This window comes from Hipposideros armiger, unplaced genomic scaffold, assembly GCF_001890085.2.
Source record: "Hipposideros armiger isolate ML-2016 unplaced genomic scaffold, ASM189008v1 scaffold_47, whole genome shotgun sequence".
Taxonomy (NCBI): Eukaryota; Metazoa; Chordata; class Mammalia; order Chiroptera; family Hipposideridae; genus Hipposideros; species Hipposideros armiger.
The window spans coordinates 4,402,180-4,421,015 of record NW_017731397.1 but is presented as its reverse complement, the minus strand read 5'-3'; the positions used below and the strand labels follow the sequence as shown (position 1 = coordinate 4,421,015).

The 18,836-nt window shown below is 47.4% G+C and overlaps 1 protein-coding gene across 5 annotated transcripts in view; it reads left to right on the top strand.

The window, feature by feature from the left end:
• The window catches only part of NOD1 (nucleotide binding oligomerization domain containing 1), a 41,557-nt gene extending 22,948 nt beyond the window's left edge, over nucleotides 1-18,609 (top strand). For 4 of the 5 annotated variants that reach the window (XM_019639957.1, XM_019639960.1, XM_019639958.1 and 1 more), the window contains 8 exons: nucleotides 2,484-2,567; nucleotides 3,815-3,898; nucleotides 5,020-5,103; nucleotides 7,532-7,615; nucleotides 8,488-8,571; nucleotides 9,756-9,839; nucleotides 13,353-13,436; nucleotides 15,126-18,609. In XM_019639957.1, coding sequence (XP_019495502.1) covers nucleotides 2,484-2,567; nucleotides 3,815-3,898; nucleotides 5,020-5,103; nucleotides 7,532-7,615; nucleotides 8,488-8,571; nucleotides 9,756-9,839; nucleotides 13,353-13,436; nucleotides 15,126-15,198 — 661 coding nt within the window. In that variant the 3' untranslated portion in view covers nucleotides 15,199-18,609. The other variant, XM_019639962.1, reaches the window with a different exon arrangement.
• The last annotated feature ends 227 nt before the right edge of the window (nucleotides 18,610-18,836 follow it).

Genomic DNA, 18,836 nt, shown 5'->3' with positions numbered 1-18,836 from the left:
TTTGACAGTTTGGAGGAAAGAGAGGCCAGTCTGCTTTCTTCTGTTAGCATTTCCTGTATAGAATATACCTCGTGAATCTCTCCAGGGATTCAGGTCTCCATTACTTGGCTCATGCACTTCTGGAGAGCAGGAGGGATTTGGAACTGTTATGCCAATGCCAGCGTGTAATTCTGTGGGGACTGTGGGGTAGGGAGCCCAAGGCTGCCCTGGCCTGGGAATTGGGAGGCCTACAGTCTTCCTCTGAGCTCAGCCAGCACCTCGCCATCTGCAGCCTCAGGCAATGTCACATCAGTGCCTTCCTGTGCTCATCCCATAACATGGAAACTCCACACCAGTGTGGTTGGTGGTCCTGCTCCAGGCAGCTGTGCCTAAGTTTTCCTCCACAGGAGACAGCAGGAAATGGGCCACCCCGGGGAAGCATTTTGAGTTCCCTGAAGGCATCAATTAGGATTAGAGGAGGGCAGCTGGGGGCTGCTGTGGTGCTTCCATGACAATCAGGAGCCGAGCCTCTCTTCTGCCTTGCCGCCCTGCCGCCCTCACTACCTGACTTCCACCTCTTGGCCCAAGATGGCTGCTCAGGCCCCAGCCATTCAGTCAACATTCTAGCCACCAGGAAGAAGGAAGGACAAAGAACGCACTCCATTGTTTTAAAAAGAATTCTCAACTATTCTTGCTAATGAAACTTCTACTTAGATTTCATTGGGCATAACTTGATCACGTGTGCCAGCTAAAAAATGGGGGATTCTGTTTCTAAGAAAGCGTAGATATTGGGAGTGTGGAAGCCTGCCACCCTGGGATGGCCTCACAGTACAAATACTGTGCCCCATCACCAAGGGGGGGGGGGTTGTTTCATGAGGCGAGGGGGCCAGAGTGTCTGACCTGATCATTTGGATGTGGCCTAAAAATCAAGCTTTTACCTGTTCAGCCTTTTACTTACTACAAAGGTCAGCTTGTGGGCCCAATTTGGCCCACAGGTGGTGTTTGTAAATAAAGTTTTATTAGAACCCAACCACACCCATTTGTTTACATATTAGCTGCTTCACACTATGGAGCTATGTGGTTGCAGTAGAGAACATAGGGCCTGCAGGGCCTCAACTATTTGCAATCTGGCCCTTTACAGAAAAAATGTGCTGGCCACTGGTTTATTAAAATACCTCACCCAGCCCCTGACCTCACCTCATGCCTCACTCCCATCCATCCCTGAGGCTTACCTGTCCCTCAGCCTCGCATAAGTGATGGGGTGGAGGATTGAGAAGGTCAGGGTAGTTTGTTACAAGGATTACAATCACAGCTCAGAGATATTATGAGTGCAATTCCAGACCACCACAATAAAGCAGATATCACAATAAAGTGAGTTATACGAGTTTTCTGGTTTCCCAGTGCAGATACAAGTTATGGTTACATTATACTGTAGCCTATTATGTGCAATAGCATTATGTCAATAAAAAATGTACGCACCTTCATTAAAAAAATACTGTATTGCTAAAGCATGCTGACTTATCATCTGAGCCTTCAGCAAGTCACAATCTTTTTGGTGCCAATCGACTTGCTCGAGGCAGGGTTGCCGCAAACCTTCAATTTGTAAAAAAAACATGGTATCTGCGGAGTGCAATAAAATGAGGTATGCCTAGTAGTAAAGAAATTATTTTGTATTTTAGCCACATCAAAATATCCTGCTAGCATAGGGATTTTGCAGAGCAATTCCGGTGTGTGGCAGGCCTTTATACAGGAGCTGTCCGTCATCCAGAGGCCTCTTTTCCTGCCTCACCCCCTCTCTAAGCCTGGCCTACTGAGGCAGCATTTGCATGAAAGAGCAGTTGGACTGTGCAGTTGCGGAGATTTGCCCCTTCTGATCACGACTCTGGTGTTCCTCTATTGCCATTTGCATTTTCGCACACAGAACCACACCCCATAAGAAGTTGCCCTCAACAGATCTTTTCAGGTGGCAAGTCAGGTTTCACCCATGTGTTCCTGGCTAGGGAGACTGTTGGCATTTGGGGTGGGACAGTTCTTGTGGGGGCTGGTGTGCTTTTTGCAGGGCAAAAACGTCTCTGGCCCCACTTGCAAGATGGTGGCACGTTCCCTCTCCAGCCTTGTAACCACTAAAGGCAGCTCCACACACTTCCAAACGCCATGGCCCCACTGTGCAGTGAGAACCCTGCTGAAGATCGAGCTGGCACATAGGCTACCCACACTGCAGGGTATCAGAGGTAGCTGTCCTCACGTCCCTCCTAGTCCTTGTGCCGAGTCAGCACGGTCCAGCCGCATCTCTGATGGGCTCGTTCTGGGTGGGTCTGTTGGCCCAACGACAACCAGGCTCTTCAGGGGCTGTCTGGCTGACAGCTACGGCCATTCTCTCTGGGGGCGTTTATAGCTGGGAGAACTCCAGGACTTCTAGGCTCCTGGATTCTTATGGAATGAATGCTCTCCCTCACAGTGAGGGGCTGCTCTGATTTGTAACTTTCTCCGCTGTTTTGTTTCAGACTCAGTGTAAACCAGATCACCGACTGTGGGGTCAAGGTGCTATATGAAGAGCTGACCAAGTACAAAATTTTGACGTATTTAGGGTATGTATTTCTCAAGAACACTGGGCCAGCTACTTGGCAATAATATAGGGCAGTAGGAAATTGCCATTTACGTGGGTCACCAGTTGGTTGGCACTGATGGCCAGGAGCACCAGGAAGAGCACTGGACTGGGAACTAGGAGTGCTGGGTTCTGCTCTTGGCGTAGCCAGCAGCCGACTCTTTGGGCAAGTCAGGAGGTCACGCTGGGCCTCAGCCTCCTCACTTGAATAACTGGGAGCCTCATATAGGCAAGCGGCTGAAAGAGTGGTGACTGGGGGATGCAATGAGAATATCTGGGGATAGGTTTTATAAACATTACTGTTTATGTATTAGATTTCACTTCTATTGGTCCATGACCCCTCATCCAGAACCCCTGGGGCAAGGCACGGATTAGAATTCAGTGTACGTGCTGCATAGTAGTGACATCACCAGTGAGGTCTAGGGCAATACCCCATGTTCAAATACTTAATATTCCTGCAGCAAAACGTATGAATATTCAAACCAGTTGGGATAAAGACCATGAATAGCTCCCTATCAGTTGCCAAAATAGTTATGAAAACCTTTGGGTTTTTGGAGCCTTGAATTTTGGAATTTGAGATAAGAGAGTGTGGGTCCGTCTAGCCAGCTCCACAGCCACTGCTGACTCTGGAGTCAGCTTCCCTGGGCTTCAGTTCCCTCTGCTAAGAAAGGAGGCCACTCAAGCCCATAATCCCAGGCTGCCTTTCAACTTGGGAGTTCCGTGTGACTGTGGAACCCTTTGATCCTGTCTAGTTACCACTTTCAACTTCTTTCTGCATATTGCTGAGTTGGTATCAAGCCGTGAAGTGACTGATAGGTAGACACTGAGGAGGTGCCAGGACTCAGAAACTGTTCCTCATCAAAATGTTGATCGTTATCTTAACCTAAAATTACCCATCACCTGCCATTTATTGAGCACTTACATGTGAGGGCTTGGAATGATCTCATATAATTCTCATGACAACCCTGTAAGGGAGCTATCATTCCGAACCCTGTATCCCAGGTGGAGAAACCGAGGCACAGAGAGGCTAAGTAACTTGTCCCAGGTCATAGAGCTTTGAATCCAGCCTGGGAGGCCCCAGAGCCCCAAATTCCGGTCTCCACGTGCCTTGCCTTTCTCCTTTCAACCCAGACTTCGGAAATCAGACAGCACATCCTCATTTTCTAAAAGGGGGGCCACTAAGATGATCTCGGGCATCAAAGAATCTTATGGCTGTGCTCTCTCTTGAAGCTTATACAACAACCAGATCACTGACGTGGGAGCCAGGTACATCGCCAGAATCCTGGATGAATGCAAAAGCCTCACACACCTGAAGTAAGTGGGGTGGGCGTGGCTGGTTCTTCAGTAGCTTCTCTTGGTCACCCTTCATTATTCAAACAAAGAATTAAGTCACTGTGAAGAGCTCGCACCCTAAAGTTGCTGTCTGCCTGCCCCAGGGTCTTCTTGGTCAAATTAGGAGATCTGAGTGGCCACAGGCGGGATTTCTGACCTGTGGATGAGGCTGGGACTTTGGAAGGGCCACCTACCATGGGAGGGAGAAAGCCCGGCATTTTTATTTCATTAACTTCCGCCAGGAAGGAAGGCCACCGCCATCACCCTTTCTGAAGGGTTTCCCCCCCAAGGAAGCTCCTCATTGTATTAGTCCATTCAGGCTTCTATAACAAAATACTATAAGCTGGGGTGCTTACAAACACCAGAAATTTATTTCTCACAGGCTGGGAAGTCCAAGATTAAAGTGTTGGCAGGTTAGGTGTCTGGTGAGGGCCCTGATTCTGTTTTCTACATGGGGCCTTGCTGTGTCCTCACATGATGGGAAAGGGGGCAACAGAGCTCTCTGGGGTCTCTTTTATAAATAAAGTCACTAGTCCCATTCCTGAGGGCCCTCATGACCTGATCACCTCTCAAAGGCCCCACCTCCTAACGCCATCACCCTAGGGGTTAGGTACATGGAATACGGATTTGGGAGAGGACTCAAACATTCAGACCAGAGCACCAACCGAGTTGCAAGCAAGAGCTTGATCCTTGGCCCAGTCATAGAAATACCCTGCCAAGGGTGACAGTGCAGCAGGCTTGGAGAGATCCCTGGTGCTGACCTGGTGACGTGAACACACATCTTGACTATTTGCAGTTGAAGCAGGCACCTCCCTCGTCTGCTGATGGAGATGAGTGAGGCTCCGGAGGTCATTTAAAGAGGCCCCGGGAAAGCTTGTGTCCCTAGGTTTCTGCAGAGACTGTGACCATCTCCTGGGGAGGAATCCTTACTTGCTTTCGTCATGCTTCAGGTCCTTCCCTGAGTGGGAGCTGAGGGAGTAGCGGCTGTGGGTCCCAGGAGAAAGGCCACTTCTCCTGAGGGGCCAGAGAGCTTTGTGCTGGGGATGGGACTGGCTGAGTCCCCTCACAGCCGGAGACTGATGTGTGCACGACTCCTTCTGCAGACTGGGAAAAAACAAAATAACGAGCGAAGGAGGAAAGTGTCTTGCCCTGGCTGTGAAGAACAGCAAATCAATCATTGAAGTTGGGTGAGTAGAGAGAAGCGCATACGTGTGTATAATACAACCTGTTCTGTGTCCCTGAGCACCTTCTGGTCTCCTGGTCCATAAAGACACCAACAGGACCCCTGGGCAAGCTGTGGGGAGAGACCCAGAGAGCTTCCCTCACGGAGGCCCTAGTGGGCCCCACTGGCTTTTGCATGGGAAACGCTGTGGGGAATCCCAGGATTGACTGCAAATTCAATTGCATGGACTTTTATTTAATTCACGCAAAAGTCAGTATTATCACTGCCAGCGAGTGGAGGGAGCTGGTCTAGTCCTGTGTGGTAAGTTTCCACAGGCAGGTGTCCTTCACTTTAAGAATATTATATGTTCTCTGGAGATTTTTTTCAATTCAATTTTTTGTTGTGGTATAATAACACATCACATAAAAGTTACCATTTTAATCATTTTTAAGGGCACAGTTCAGTGGCATTAAGTACATTCGTAGATAGTTTGTACGACCATCTCTGCTGTCCATCTCCAGAATTCTTTGCATCTTGCAGAAAAGAAACTCTGTACCCGTTAAACACCAACTTCCCACTCCCTCCTGCCTCCCCCAGCCCCTGACAACCACCATTCTGCTTTCTATGAACTTGACTGCTCTAAGTACGTCACACAAGTGGAATCATACACTATTTGTCTCTTTGTGACCGGCTGATTTCACTTAGCCTAATGTCCTCAAGGTTCATCCATGTTACAACATATGTCAGAATTGCCTTCTTTTTGTGTCCGAACAATAACCCATTGTATGTGTAACCACATTGGCTTTATCCGTTCATCTGTGGATGGACATTTGCGTTGCTTCTGCCTTTTGTCTATTGTGAATAATGCTACTATGAACATGGCGCACAAAGATCTCTTCAAGACCCTGCTTTCAGTTCTTTTGGCTCTGTACCCAGAAGTAGAATTGCTGGATCACATGGTAATTCTGTGTTTAATTTTTTGAGGAAACACCATACTGTTTTTCACAGTGGCCATGCCGTCTCACAATCCCACCAACAAACAGTGCACAAGAGTTCCAAATTCTCCACATTCTTGCCAACACTTGTTATTTTCTGTTTTTGTTTGTTGTGTTTGTCTGTTTTGTTTTTTATTGTAACCATCCTAAAGGGTGTGAGGTGGTATCTTATTGCAGTTTTGACTTCGCAGGTTTTTAAAGCTTTTTATATTGTCATATTTTTTTACTATTATAAAAGAAACATGGATAATTTTATTTGGAAACTGTGGAAATTATGAAAAGTATAATAAAAATCATTTTCTCAGAAATAATTGTTGTCAACATTTGAGGTGGGTTAAGCTTTCTTGCTGTCGCTCACACACACATATACTCTCTGTATCCTATTTTTTTTTTTAACATAGGAGAGGTCAAACTATAGGTACAGAATTTTATTCTATCTTTTTCACTTAATTAAAAATTTGATACCATGCAATTGAATAGCGCACCCACTTTTTAAGCAGAACACTGAAAACTCTCATTCTGGGGTATCAGTGAGCCATGCGGGGAGGCATGGAGGCAGATCGCCGGCTTGGGGAGAGTGTTTTGCTGAGGCAGCCTGGGCTCTGCTGTGCGTGAGCCGGGCAGGCTCGCTTTGCTTTGTGTAGACGGTGTCCCTCAGCCTGTTAGGACGAGCTGGTGCTTATCCGATAGGCCAGTGGCTCTTCTAAGTGCTTTGCTCACTTAATCCTCATAACTCTGAGAGAAAATGCTCTTAGTATCCCCCCTTTTTAGACAAGGGGACTAAGATCCAAGAGACCACATCATTCGCCCAAGTGTGTGCAAAGCCAGGATGCGAAGTCTGGCTCTGCACGCCCTCGTTTTAGCCAGATCTCAGGTGAGCTGCTCTAGGGGTGAGAGTATGGCTTCGTCATTGCAGCTCCCCACCCAAACCGCAATAATCCACACAGCACGATGTGCTGACGTCCTCTTTACATGAAGGGATCAGGCTGTGAAGGCCTCTGAATGTGCTTCCTGACCTTGGCTCCATGGAAGACTGACTGTGTCTTCAGTAATGTCTGTCCCTTGCACAGAGTCGAAGGGATGCTGGCAGTCCAGCACCTCCGCAGGCCTTCCTTTGAGGCTGCTGCGAACCTGTATACTCTGCAGGTAGCATTTCTGGAACAGTCATGAGTTTAGGCTGTCTGACTGCCAGACTACTCTCTGAAAGCTCAGGGGTGAGACTTCGGCTGTAACTGTGCAACTTGCTGATGGACTTCTGTTCCCAAGGCGTCTACTGCCCTGTATCCTTACGTTTCCCTTTGAATTTGGAATCCAGGACAGCTCCCTAGGGGGCTGGCGTAGGAATCTGTCTCCAGGCCACAGCTCCAGGGAGCAAAACCATCTGCCTGGAGTGTACAGTCCAGCTGTGAAATAAGGACTAGTGTGAACTAACTTTCACTGTCTTGCCTCTGCCCTCAGGATGTGGGGCAATACCATCGGTGACGAAGGAGCCAAGGCCTTCGCAGAGGCTCTGAGGAACCATCCCAGCTTGACCAACCTGAGGTAACTGGCCGCCTGACACTCACTGTCTCCAGGGGTCAACCCGTGGTCACTCCGTGAACCTCGGGGCCAGAGGATGGTTGGCTTTCTGGATGGGGGTGGTATTTAGGTGTGTGTGATTTTTTTTCTTTCTTAAATGTTTTTATTGACATATAAGAGGCATTCAGTAAAGCATTACTCTTAAGTGTTCAGCTCGGTGATTTGATATAGGCACACACCAATGTAACCACCACCCAGGTCAAGACATAGGACACTGCCAGCCCCTCGGCCATCTCCCCATGCCCCTTGGGGGTGGGGAGGAATTCTGAAATCCAGATAAAACTGGAAGGGATACTACCCTTTCCTCATTCTCAGGATGGCGCCTGGACAGAGGGGACCCTTCATCTCTGTCCACGGACATGCTCTTCCTGGCCGTCCTGGGTCTCTGGCCAAACCTCTGAGCCTTGGGGGTCCCCCTATTGTGTTCTTCCTGCTGGTGAAAGAGGGTCTGAGATGGTGGGGCAATAGCAGAGTTCCTTCTTTCTGAGAGCAGAGGAAACCCCTACTCTCATTGGCAGGCACCTGGAAAATGTCAGCAGAGCTCAGCAGGCCTCTTGAGCCTCCAGGCTGCACTGTGGCCTGGCCTCGCCAGTGTTCTGTTTCCTGTCTGGCCCCTCCTTCACCAGCCTTGCACCTGACCTCATGCTCTGAGCATGGATGCTAGAGCAGCAAAGCCTAGTCGGCTCTGGCGAGGCCAAGCATTTCTACCTCCTGCCTCACATCAGCTCAGGCAGGGCCACCTTCCAGGTGGAGTCTCCCGGCTGCTTTGGCTGCTGAAGCCAAAGGCAAATGTAGATGGGTCTCTAATAATCCACCCCTCGTGTTCTGCTTCCTAGTCTTGCGTTCAACGGCATCTCCACAGAAGGAGGAAAGAGCCTCGCGCAGGCGCTGCGGTGGAACGCGTCTCTGAAAATATTCTGGTAATAACCGGAGTCATTTTGAAAGGCCGGGTCTCGGGGAGTATTCCAAAGACTGCGTACAGCTTGGGATTTTAATTGAAAAGCTGCTTCTCCATTAAAAAGGCTCTAGGCCTTTTCTCAATGTTAGGTTGGTCATTTTCTGCTAGACAAGAAAACAGCCATTCCTGGAAGCACAAACAAGTACAGAAGGGGGCAGTGGGCCCCGGGGCGTGAGTTTGACGCCTTCTCTGCCGCCCTGAGCCTCAAGAAAAGCAGAAAGCTGGTCATTCTGTCTGGAGTGGCCTCAGAACACCCTCAGCTATGCCTCAAAACTGGCAGCCACATCAGGATGGGCCTTCACCTGTCACCTGTCACAGGGAGCCCACTGACCTCATTCTCTCTCTGCACTCCAGGGGCGCTCATTAAGTGTGTGTTACCTTCTGACATGTTCTTTTTTTGTGTTCCTTTTTCTTTGGGTCATTTACTCTATTTTATTTATTTGTATTGGATTTACTTGCCTGCATCATAAGTTCCTTACAGGTGAGGAAATGGTGCTGTGTGTCTCTGCACCCTCTCCTCACAGCTCAGTGCTCATGAGATATTGGTTAAGTTCATGAAAATGTCATTTTTAGGAGCATTCTGACGCTAGGCCTGCCTGACCAGTAAATGCATTCTTAACTCTTCTTCCCTCAAAAAAATATTTTAAAATATTTTGAAAAGTAATATATGCTTTTTGGGAAAAAATGTAACACTGAGGTCTGAAAACTAGTAATTGAAAGTACCTCCCCCTTCGTGTTTTCCAAATATAACCTTTTTCTTCTAGTCTTTGAGAGTACATCTAGCTTTCTAGCATTCAAATGTACATATATGCAACTATATGTGTATATCCTTTCCTTACAAAATGGAAGAGCATTTTGTGGGGGCCCCATCTCCTGTGAGATCTGAGGGCTCAGCAAGGATGGGGAGGAGGTATGGGCCCTTCTGAAGTAGGAGCTCGGGTAAAGGGTTTGCCCTAGAAATGAATCACCATTTATCATCTATGGAGCTTGGACGCTGGCCCTGGAGGCCGGCTGTTTACTGGATTTTCACCAAGTAATCATTAACGTAACCTGGAGATACCTGGGCTGGAATCCCACTTCTATGAATTCATTAAAAATGTGTGCCAGGTAGGGCTCACCCGAGTAAACACATCCCTTCTTTTCTAGGCTCACCAAAAACGAGCTCAACGATGAAGTGGCAGAGAGCATGGCAGAGATGTTGGAAGTCAACCAGACGTTGAAACATTTATGGTAACTCAGAGAACCTTACAATTTCAGACGGTGCTATGGTTATAAAAGATTGAGATTAAACACACATGCCATACAAGCCACCCTTTAAAATCGTGCAATTCAGAGGTTTCTAGTATATTCACAAAGTTGTGCAATCATCGCTACTATCTAATTTACCTACTCCCTTGCCCTACCCCCTGAACCTGTAAGCAGTAAGCAGTCCCACCCTGCTCCTCCCCAGTCCCTGACAACCACTGACTACGTTCAGTCTCTATGGATGTGCCTATCCTGGGCATTTCATAGACATGGAATCATACAGTATGTGACCTTTTCTCTCTGTGTTCTTTCACTAGCGTTAAGTCTTCAAGGTTCATCTACTTTATAGCATGTATCAATACTTCATTGCTTTTTATGGACAAGTGATATTCCATTGTATGGTTAGCCCACATTTTGTATATCCATGCATAAGTTGGTGGCATTTGGGTTGTTTCTACTTTTTGACTATCATGCATAATGTTACTGTGAACTTTCATGGACATGCTTGCGTGGAAACATGTTTTCATTTCTCTTGGGTGTATACTTAGGAACAGAATTGCTGGCTCATACGGTTACTCTCTGTTAACTTTTTGAGGAACTGCCAGAGGGTTTTCCAAAGTGGTTGCATCACTTTACATTCCCACCAGTAATGTGTGAGGGTCCCCGTTTGCCTGCATCCTCACCATCTCTTGTTATTGTCCATCTTTCTGAGTCTTGCCATCCTAGTGGGTGTTTTGATTGGCATTTCCCTGGTGACTAATAATGTTTGGCATCTATTCATGTGCCTGTTGGCCATCTGTGTATCTTCTTTGGAGAAATGTCTCCACATCATTGCCCATTTATAAATTGGGTTATTTTAAATTGGGTCGTTGTATTGCTGAGTTGTCAGAGTTTTTTTATATTGTGGGTAGCAGACATTTATTAGATTTACAATTTGCAAATATTTTCTCTCTGTGGGTTTTCTCACTTTCTTGATAGTGACCTTTGAAGCACAAAAGATTTTAATTTTGATGAAGTCCATGTATCTATTTTTTCTTTGGTTGTTTGGGCTTTAGGTATTTTACTAAGAAATCACTGCCTGATCCAAGCTCACAAGATTTACACCTACGTTTTCTTCTGTGTTATAGCTTTGCTCTTCATGTAGGTCTTTGATCCATTTGGAGTTAATTCTTGTGTATGGTATGAGGTGTAAGGCTGCAACTTCATTCTTTTTGCATGTGGATATCAGCTGTCCCAGCACAATTTGTTGAAAAGACTCTCCCTTTTGAATGGCCCTGACACTTTTGCTAAAAATCAAATGACCATAAATGTATGGGTTTATTGATTTATTTTTGGACTTTCTATTCTAGTCCATCTAGCCATATGTTTATTCTTATGCCAGCAACATACTGTCCTGATTATTATAACTTTGTAGTAAGTTTTGAAATCAGGAAGTATGAGTTTCCAATTTTGTTCTTTGTTCTCAAGATTGGCTCTTCTGGGTCCCTTGCATTTCCATATGAATTTTAGATCACCCTACCAATTTCTGAAAAAAGCCAGACTGTGCTACTTTGACATCTTTTTTTGTTTTTTCTTTTCTTTCTGGCCTGTATGTATATACAGTAAAACCTTGGATTGCGAGTAACTTGGTTTGCGAGTGTTCCACAAGACAAACATCTCTATATACATTATAATGTGGTAAACAAGCGATGTCTTGCAATACGAGTAGTTTGTTTCCAGAACGAATTATGCTTGCAAACCAAGGTATTACTGTATTTTTGCATGCCCTTTCTCAGGTGCCAGGCCAGCCCCTCCAGGGAGAACAGTGCTAGGCCAGGACTAGAGTGAATCTTGGCTGCTTTGTGCAGGCATGGATCACACTGGTCCTAGTGGATGTGGCCCCAGCGGGCATATGTGCCTGAACACTGCTGGCTTTTTAGCTTTCCTCTGACCCGGCCTCTTGCCAAGCCTTGGCTGGAGGCAGCTCACCCTGCCCCCAGCTAGGCCAGTGGTAGCAGCTAGGAAGGAGGTGATCAGAAAATGCGGAGTTTAACTGAATGCAGAACTCGATGCCCACTTACAAGTTCTATTTTTGCTCCTTTTGCAAAAATGTCAAGTTACACTGTGGTCTAGCTTATCAGAAGGTCACCACCTCTGCCACTGAGCCCAGGGGTCCCAGCAGGTAGGAGATGTGGCTGGGAGCATTGTCCTGTGTGCTTGGGCAGTAATGGTGCCAAGAGCTCCCTTCCACTGGGCACCATGACACAGACGATAACTGTCTCATACATATCCTTCCACCCAGGGTAGAGGGTTCTCTTATAGTTATTCCCATTTTAGAGATCAGGCAACTGAGGCACAGATAGCTTAAGTTTACCACTTCAAGGACATGTAGCTGACAAATGGAGAGTGGATATGTACATATGAGGGGAGCTTTGAACCACTGGGCTCTCCTTTCTCTTTAAAGGGTTGGCCCCTTCATGCTGAATTTCTATAACCTCACCGATCACAACAGCATAGATCCTCACCTTCCTGGTAGCGCTGCCTTCTTGGGTCAATTCCCAGAATTTCCAAGGGTCAAGTTCGGCAGTAGCCTTATTCTACAAATAGCTAGGAGTGAGGGATGGATCTGTGATGGAGCATGGACACATTGCTGCCTTGTGCTGCATTTATTTCCTGGGTTGGAAGCATAGCTCCCAGGGAAGCATTTCAGGAACTGCCTGGGCTTCCCAGCTGTGTCTGAGACCTCTGTTTCATTTGGATCATATGATCCAATTACCCAACATAAACGGGTTGCTCTCAGAGGCCCCATTAGCAACGTTTTTCCACTGGGATACATGAGTGGCACAGGGGGCTATTTCTCCTCCCTGCCTCTCAGATGTTGGAGAGGACACCATCCCATCTTAGAAGACTTTGTTTCCCGCAAAGAAGACAGTGGCCACTTGGTAGCTACTTAACCTTAAACCTTGCCTTTCTCTCGCCACCTGGAAGGAGACCTCAGCCTGCCTGTTCCCCGGATGATGTTCTTAGAATTTGTTGTGCAGACTGGTGGTCTCCAAACATTTTTTTTTTTTTTTTGCTGAGCCATCCTGTTACCTGTTGGCAGCTCAGCAGCTGCTCAGCTCGGGCTGGACTCGAACCGCTGTTGCTCCGAGCTCAAACTCTTGAGCGAGCTCTTAACCAACTGAGCCACTCGGCCGGCCCGTCCAAACATTTTTGAATGAGCTCCCTTGCAATGAAAAATGTCAAGCACACACTCATATGAAACGAGCTCTGTATAAATACACAGATATATTACGCTTACTATAAAAATATATAGAAAATTTAAACATTTTAAAGGATATCCTTTATTCTGGTGGATTGGATCTAGACTGTTTTAGCCAGATTAAAAGTCCTGTGGACTCAGCTCTTCCCCTGATCCTGTCTCTTATCTCACCATCCCCTTACAACTACCTAATGAAGGGGGCAGATTTAACCCAGTAGTGTTATGTATTTGATGCAAAAGACGTGTTGTTCCTCCAGGCTTATCCAGAACCAGATCACAGCCAAGGGGATTGCCCAGCTGGCAGGCGCACTACGGAAGAACACCGGCATAATGGAGATTTGGTAAGACCCTTCCACCACTTGTGATAGGAGCAGTGCTTATTTACTCAGCACCATTGATTATGTGCCAGGTACAATGTAAGTTCCATTTATTCCTCATCTTTCCAACAATCCTGTAAAGTAGGTGGTGTTATGTCCGTTTCACAGAGGTAGAAACAGGCCCAGACCAAGGTCACACCTAACAGGAGAGGCTGGCATTTGCCCAGACTGCCTGACTCCATAGTCAGCGCTCTCCTCCGCAGCCACGTTGTCCTGTCAACCGTCCTGGGGTCACACAGGGACAAGCAGCCTGTGGGAAGGGATTCCCACTGACAGTGACTTGCTCTGGGACTCACGAGACGGAGAGAAGGATGTGCTGGCCTGGAGGAGCTTGGAGCACGTCCTTCCCCTTTTCTGGGCTTCCTGACACACTTCCAGGCTGGATTTGAGCTGACGGGTCCATTTCACAACTTCCTGTTGTTTCTGCTTTGAGGACTTGCTCATGCCAGTGGAAGGAAAGCGTGTCGCTTGCTTTACTGTAACAGGGAGCCCTATTCCACTGCACTGCCTCTCACAAGACACATGCACTCCCAGGTGGCACTAGGCTTGTATTAATAGAATATGCGACAGGGGTGAGGGCGGGGGCAGGGTTCCCATTAGTAACAACAGCTCTGTGTCAGGTGCTAGGGGAGAGGCAGCCAGCTGACAGACAGGGCCCTGGACACAGACTCCTGAGTGCTCTGGGATTTGTTCTCCACCGCGGGCCTGAGACAGCCCTGCAGGGCATAAGGACCCAGCGGGGGCAGAGCTGGACTCCTCTCGAGGACGCAGACCACAGGAGTTCATACTCCCCGTGGCTTCCCTGAGGTCCAGGGAGCGGCCTCACTGTGAATACACACCCTGAGCTCAGTTATTCTTAGCTACTTTCTTTATGATGAGGAGAAGAATTTCACAGCCAATGATAATAATAATAATAATAATAATAATAATAATAATAATAATAAAAAAGCAAGGTACAGCTCCCTGACCTTGGCTCCTGCAACAGAGTTTTATAAACTTCGCTCTGGAAATTGTGACTGGGTCATTCAATCAGTTTGGTGGGTTGCAACCAGCATTATTTTAAAAATGAAATTGAGGATACCCAGAATACACTGTGCACAGCGCGAAGCCTTATTTCATAATCTTGTTTCAGATGTGGGTGTGTGTGTGCATAGATGCTGGTTATCAGTGTAACATGCAATTCTTATTTGGGGTCGTGGTAAAAAAAAAAAAATGGGGGGGGAGGGTTTGAAAAACTGTCCCAGAGAAGAGAACCCGGCTCCAACAAGACTGATGGAGGACATGGTAGCATGTGGGCCTGCGGAGCTGAGCTCACACCTCAGCCCGGAAGGCATCTGAGAGCTACCAGGACTTTAGTCTGCGTGAATCTCCAGCCACCCCCATGGCCTGTGATCTCTTCCCTAGAACTACGTTGTTTTCCTGCTGACTCTCTTGGTAGCCTTTTCCCCACTCCATTACTGGTGACCGTAGTGAGGCCCAGATCAGAGCAATGGTAGCTGGAAAGGATTCATATTAATACCAAAGAAGTACTTGGCTAGAGCGTGTTCCTGAATTTCAGGGTCACGTGCAGCACAAGGCTGTGTTAGGAGCACACGCGGGGAAGGAACGTACAGCAGTCCCTAACATTTCACTTGTGTTGTTTCTCTCCAACAGCGTAAATGGAAACTTGATAAAGCCAGAGGAGGCCAAAGCCTTTGAAGATGAGAAGCGGATTATCTGCTTCTGAGACGAGGCTTTCCTTCTCATGGGCCTTGGCTCTGGGAGGCGCTCTGGCAGCAGACGCCACTCTGTGCAGTCTCCTCACCTTAGATTTCCGAAAGGGCTGAGATGGGACGGCCAGGTACCCATGGCCTTCATGAGGCACATCGCTCTCCACGCGGACGCTCTGATTGGCAAACTCCCTGCATGGCTGTTACCATTTTGCAGTGAAGAGTGTGCTCTGTTGAGTCATTTCTGTGGCTGTAAATATACTATGAAGAGGCATTCATGTATATCCATGGTTATTGTTAATTAACCTGAAATGAGAGGAATAAGACTTTGAGCTCCTCTGAACGCCTGCCCGAGGAACCGGGGGAGTGAGGCGGTCACTGTGTCTTCACCGGACAGTTGAGGACGTGGTGCCAAGTTGGTGCCGAGTTTCTTGGAGAAAAGGTACTCAGTAAACAAGAAGTGTTTTATCTGGAATACTCTCTTCTTCCTCAGTGCTTCTCCATGTGCTGATAACGTTCTCACTGCCCAGCTGTAGATACTGAGATGTGTGCAGTGTGGGGATTTGACTCACCCAGGGTTTTCTAGAAAGTCGATGCCAAAAGAAGGAGTCGTCACAGGCTTTTGTTTTAGTCCTGAGGTCTCACTGTCTGCCGACAAAGGTCACTGGATGCCCTCGTAGCCGGTTTAAGAGAAAGAACGATGTCTTCGTAATGCTGAGTTTCCTCTCAAGGCTTGACCTCTTCCGGAAGGCTAACACTATGGCAAAGCTGGTCTGCCCAGGAAGAAGCGTCCCTGCCCGCCCTCCAGAAGGAATAAGGCCTGGCTCACCTTTGTGGCCCTGGCATCCACACCGAAGCTCGCTCTCTCACTCACTCTCTCTCTCCCCACACACCCCCACACACTCCCCAAACCTCCACCCCGAGAAAGGGAAGTCTCTTCCTTCCCCTGAGTAGTTCCGAGGGCAACTAAGTTGGAGCCAAGACTCAGGGAGCCACTGAGAACTGGCTAAGAGAGCGTGTTAGACACCTACCACCATGGCGGGCACGTGGTGGATGCTAGATGGGGTTGGGGATGGTGACAGTACCAGATAACTTGTTTTTTTTTTTACCAATTCATTTGTTAATAAAATACTGAAAACACTATTTCTAGTTGCCTGAATCTGGGAGTTTTTAAAAGGGACTCAACCTGGTAAGCATGCTATTGAATCCCATGCTGAGTCCCAGAGGCACCCCACGCCCTGGGTGTGGCGCTGGGGTGATGTGCTATGAGGACAGCCTGACGACGGGAGGTCAGAGGCATCAGCAGTCTGATCCTTCGCAGGCCTCTCCACTTACCAAGGGACCAAAAACAGCCGAGGAAGCAACTGAGAGCACTTCAGCAGACCACTGAACCCATGCAGGGGCCTTTTCAGAGGAAATGACTTGAATCAGGGGTGGCTGGGGCATGGGCCAAATTTCACGTGCCTCCCCACTGTGCCATGAGAGGCCCTGGCAGGCCGGGCTCAGTGTCCACTACTGAGTGGGGGGTCCACGTGGGCCCCGTACCCACTGCGGCAAGAGGCACTGAGCTGGTAGTGGTCAAACATGAGAGGGGGAGGTGTGGGGGCTTCCAGTGGTACCTTTGAGCTCTTAGGGTCCAGCCTGCTTTGTACAGCAGCCCCGTTAGGAAGGCTGCAGTTCAGGAAGCTATCCGGAGAGTGATGGGGGAAGTTCTGTAGTCATTCAGCTGCATGGCGGCCATTCCCCTCAGGCCCTGCTTTTGGCGGTTCCTACCCATCCCTCCCCTCACCCCAGATCTGGGTATTCACCTACCAGTCACCCACTGAGGCAGCAACTCTCTCCCTACCAGAGAACCTGGGCAGTAAATATGCCCAGAAAGTGCGAAGGAAACAATAGGCAAACTGAAAGCCAGCGGTGCCTGGGGCAGACTTCATTCGGACTTCCTGAGTGAAAGAACCGCATATCACAGCTGACAAATTCATATTTGATTAAACCGCCAACTCTAAACTTCTGAGAGTCTAAAATTTACTCAGAAACTACCAAATCTGACTGCTTTTAGAACTATCAAAATGTGTGTGATGTTGCCTTAAATTCTATTTGGAACTACTTTGGTCTTCTAATGGTGAATGGTAGATTTTCTATTTCTCTTATAAAAGTGAAATCAGGCCCCTAAATTTTCTGGAAAGCTTCTCCATTGCCCATAGGCGCACTTCTGTGCAGATATGTGGAGACTTTTCCTAGTCAAGAAAAAGACAATTGAAAAAAGAAAAATTCCACAAACTTGGGATATGACTATTTCTTTCCAGAGGACGTCTTGGTTGATTTTGAGAAAAAAACTACAACGACAGCTCCCTTATTTCAGACTTGCATTGATGGCATGTTTGTGCTGATTTGGAACTTTAAAAAAAAGCCATGTCAAGTCACTGCGGCTTTGGGCCAAGTCCTAAGACTGTGGAAATCTCAATTGCCTCTTTGAAAAATGGGACTCTATAAGTACTGACTCAAGGGACTATAGTGAAGATTCAATGAGCTGATGAATGGAAAACAGCACAAGGTCACTGCTCAACGTATGCTAGTTATTATTAAAGCAACGGTACTCATTTCCACTCACAATGGAACCCCCAAGTTGTTCTCCTCTCACTCTTAGGCTTAGGGAACTACACAACAAGGCCAAGCAAGGACAGGAGGTTCTCAGAGTCAAGTCCCAAAATATTCAACATCAAGCTTCCTGCACTATCCTAGCTTTGTCAGTGAAAAGCACAGCCGTTAGTCTCCATCATTCTTAGCCAAGAGCCGAACCAGCTAAGTGTCACTCACTGAACAGGGGAGGCGCCAGCACCACCACACAGAGCCAGGCTCAGAGCCTTTCCCAGGCCTCCTTTTCAGCTTCTGAACTGGGAAGTAGCACGTGGCTCCTGGATAGTTTGGTCCACTTCCGGGCATGGCACACACCTGTTTCCAGTACCTAATTGCTCACTTACTAAGAACAACAGCAGCAACAGCAAAAACAACAACGACAGCAACACCCTTGCCCTGGAGCTGAAAGGCGAAACCATGGCCACTACCTAGGGCTACAGAGAGGAATTTTAACAAAAGTGGAATTAGCTCTTGAGGCTCGGGTTATCACACAGATGGGCTCGCAGCAGAGCTGCACAATCCTCTCAGCCTTAAAACTGAGTTAACTGCACCTAAGATCAGCTTAAGACTTTTAGAGGCACTAAGCACTGAAAAGATAATGGGTCCCCAATGATCTGTTATTCCCAGACCAAAAAAAAATTTTTTTTAAATTAAACAGTAGAAAATTATAAAAAGAAAAATAAATGCCAGGACGTTAAACAAGTTTCTGATTTTTCCTATGATGATTTAGGTGCTTTTTAAGGCAAAAAAACCCAAATACCAAAATATCTCAAAAAATTTTTCTTGGGCCGGCCGTGTGGCCCAGTTGGTTAAGAGCTCGCTCCACAGTGTGAGCTCTTATGTGAGCTCTGAGCAACAGCGGTTCGATTCCCGGCCCGAGCTGAGCTGCCACTGAGCTGCCAAGAGGTGGCAGGATGGCTCAGCTAAAAAAAAATTTTTTTTTCCTTGATTTGTTTTCCCTCTCTGTCACAGTGCTTTATTTTTGTTATAAAAACAATACCACAAAATGTGAAAGAAA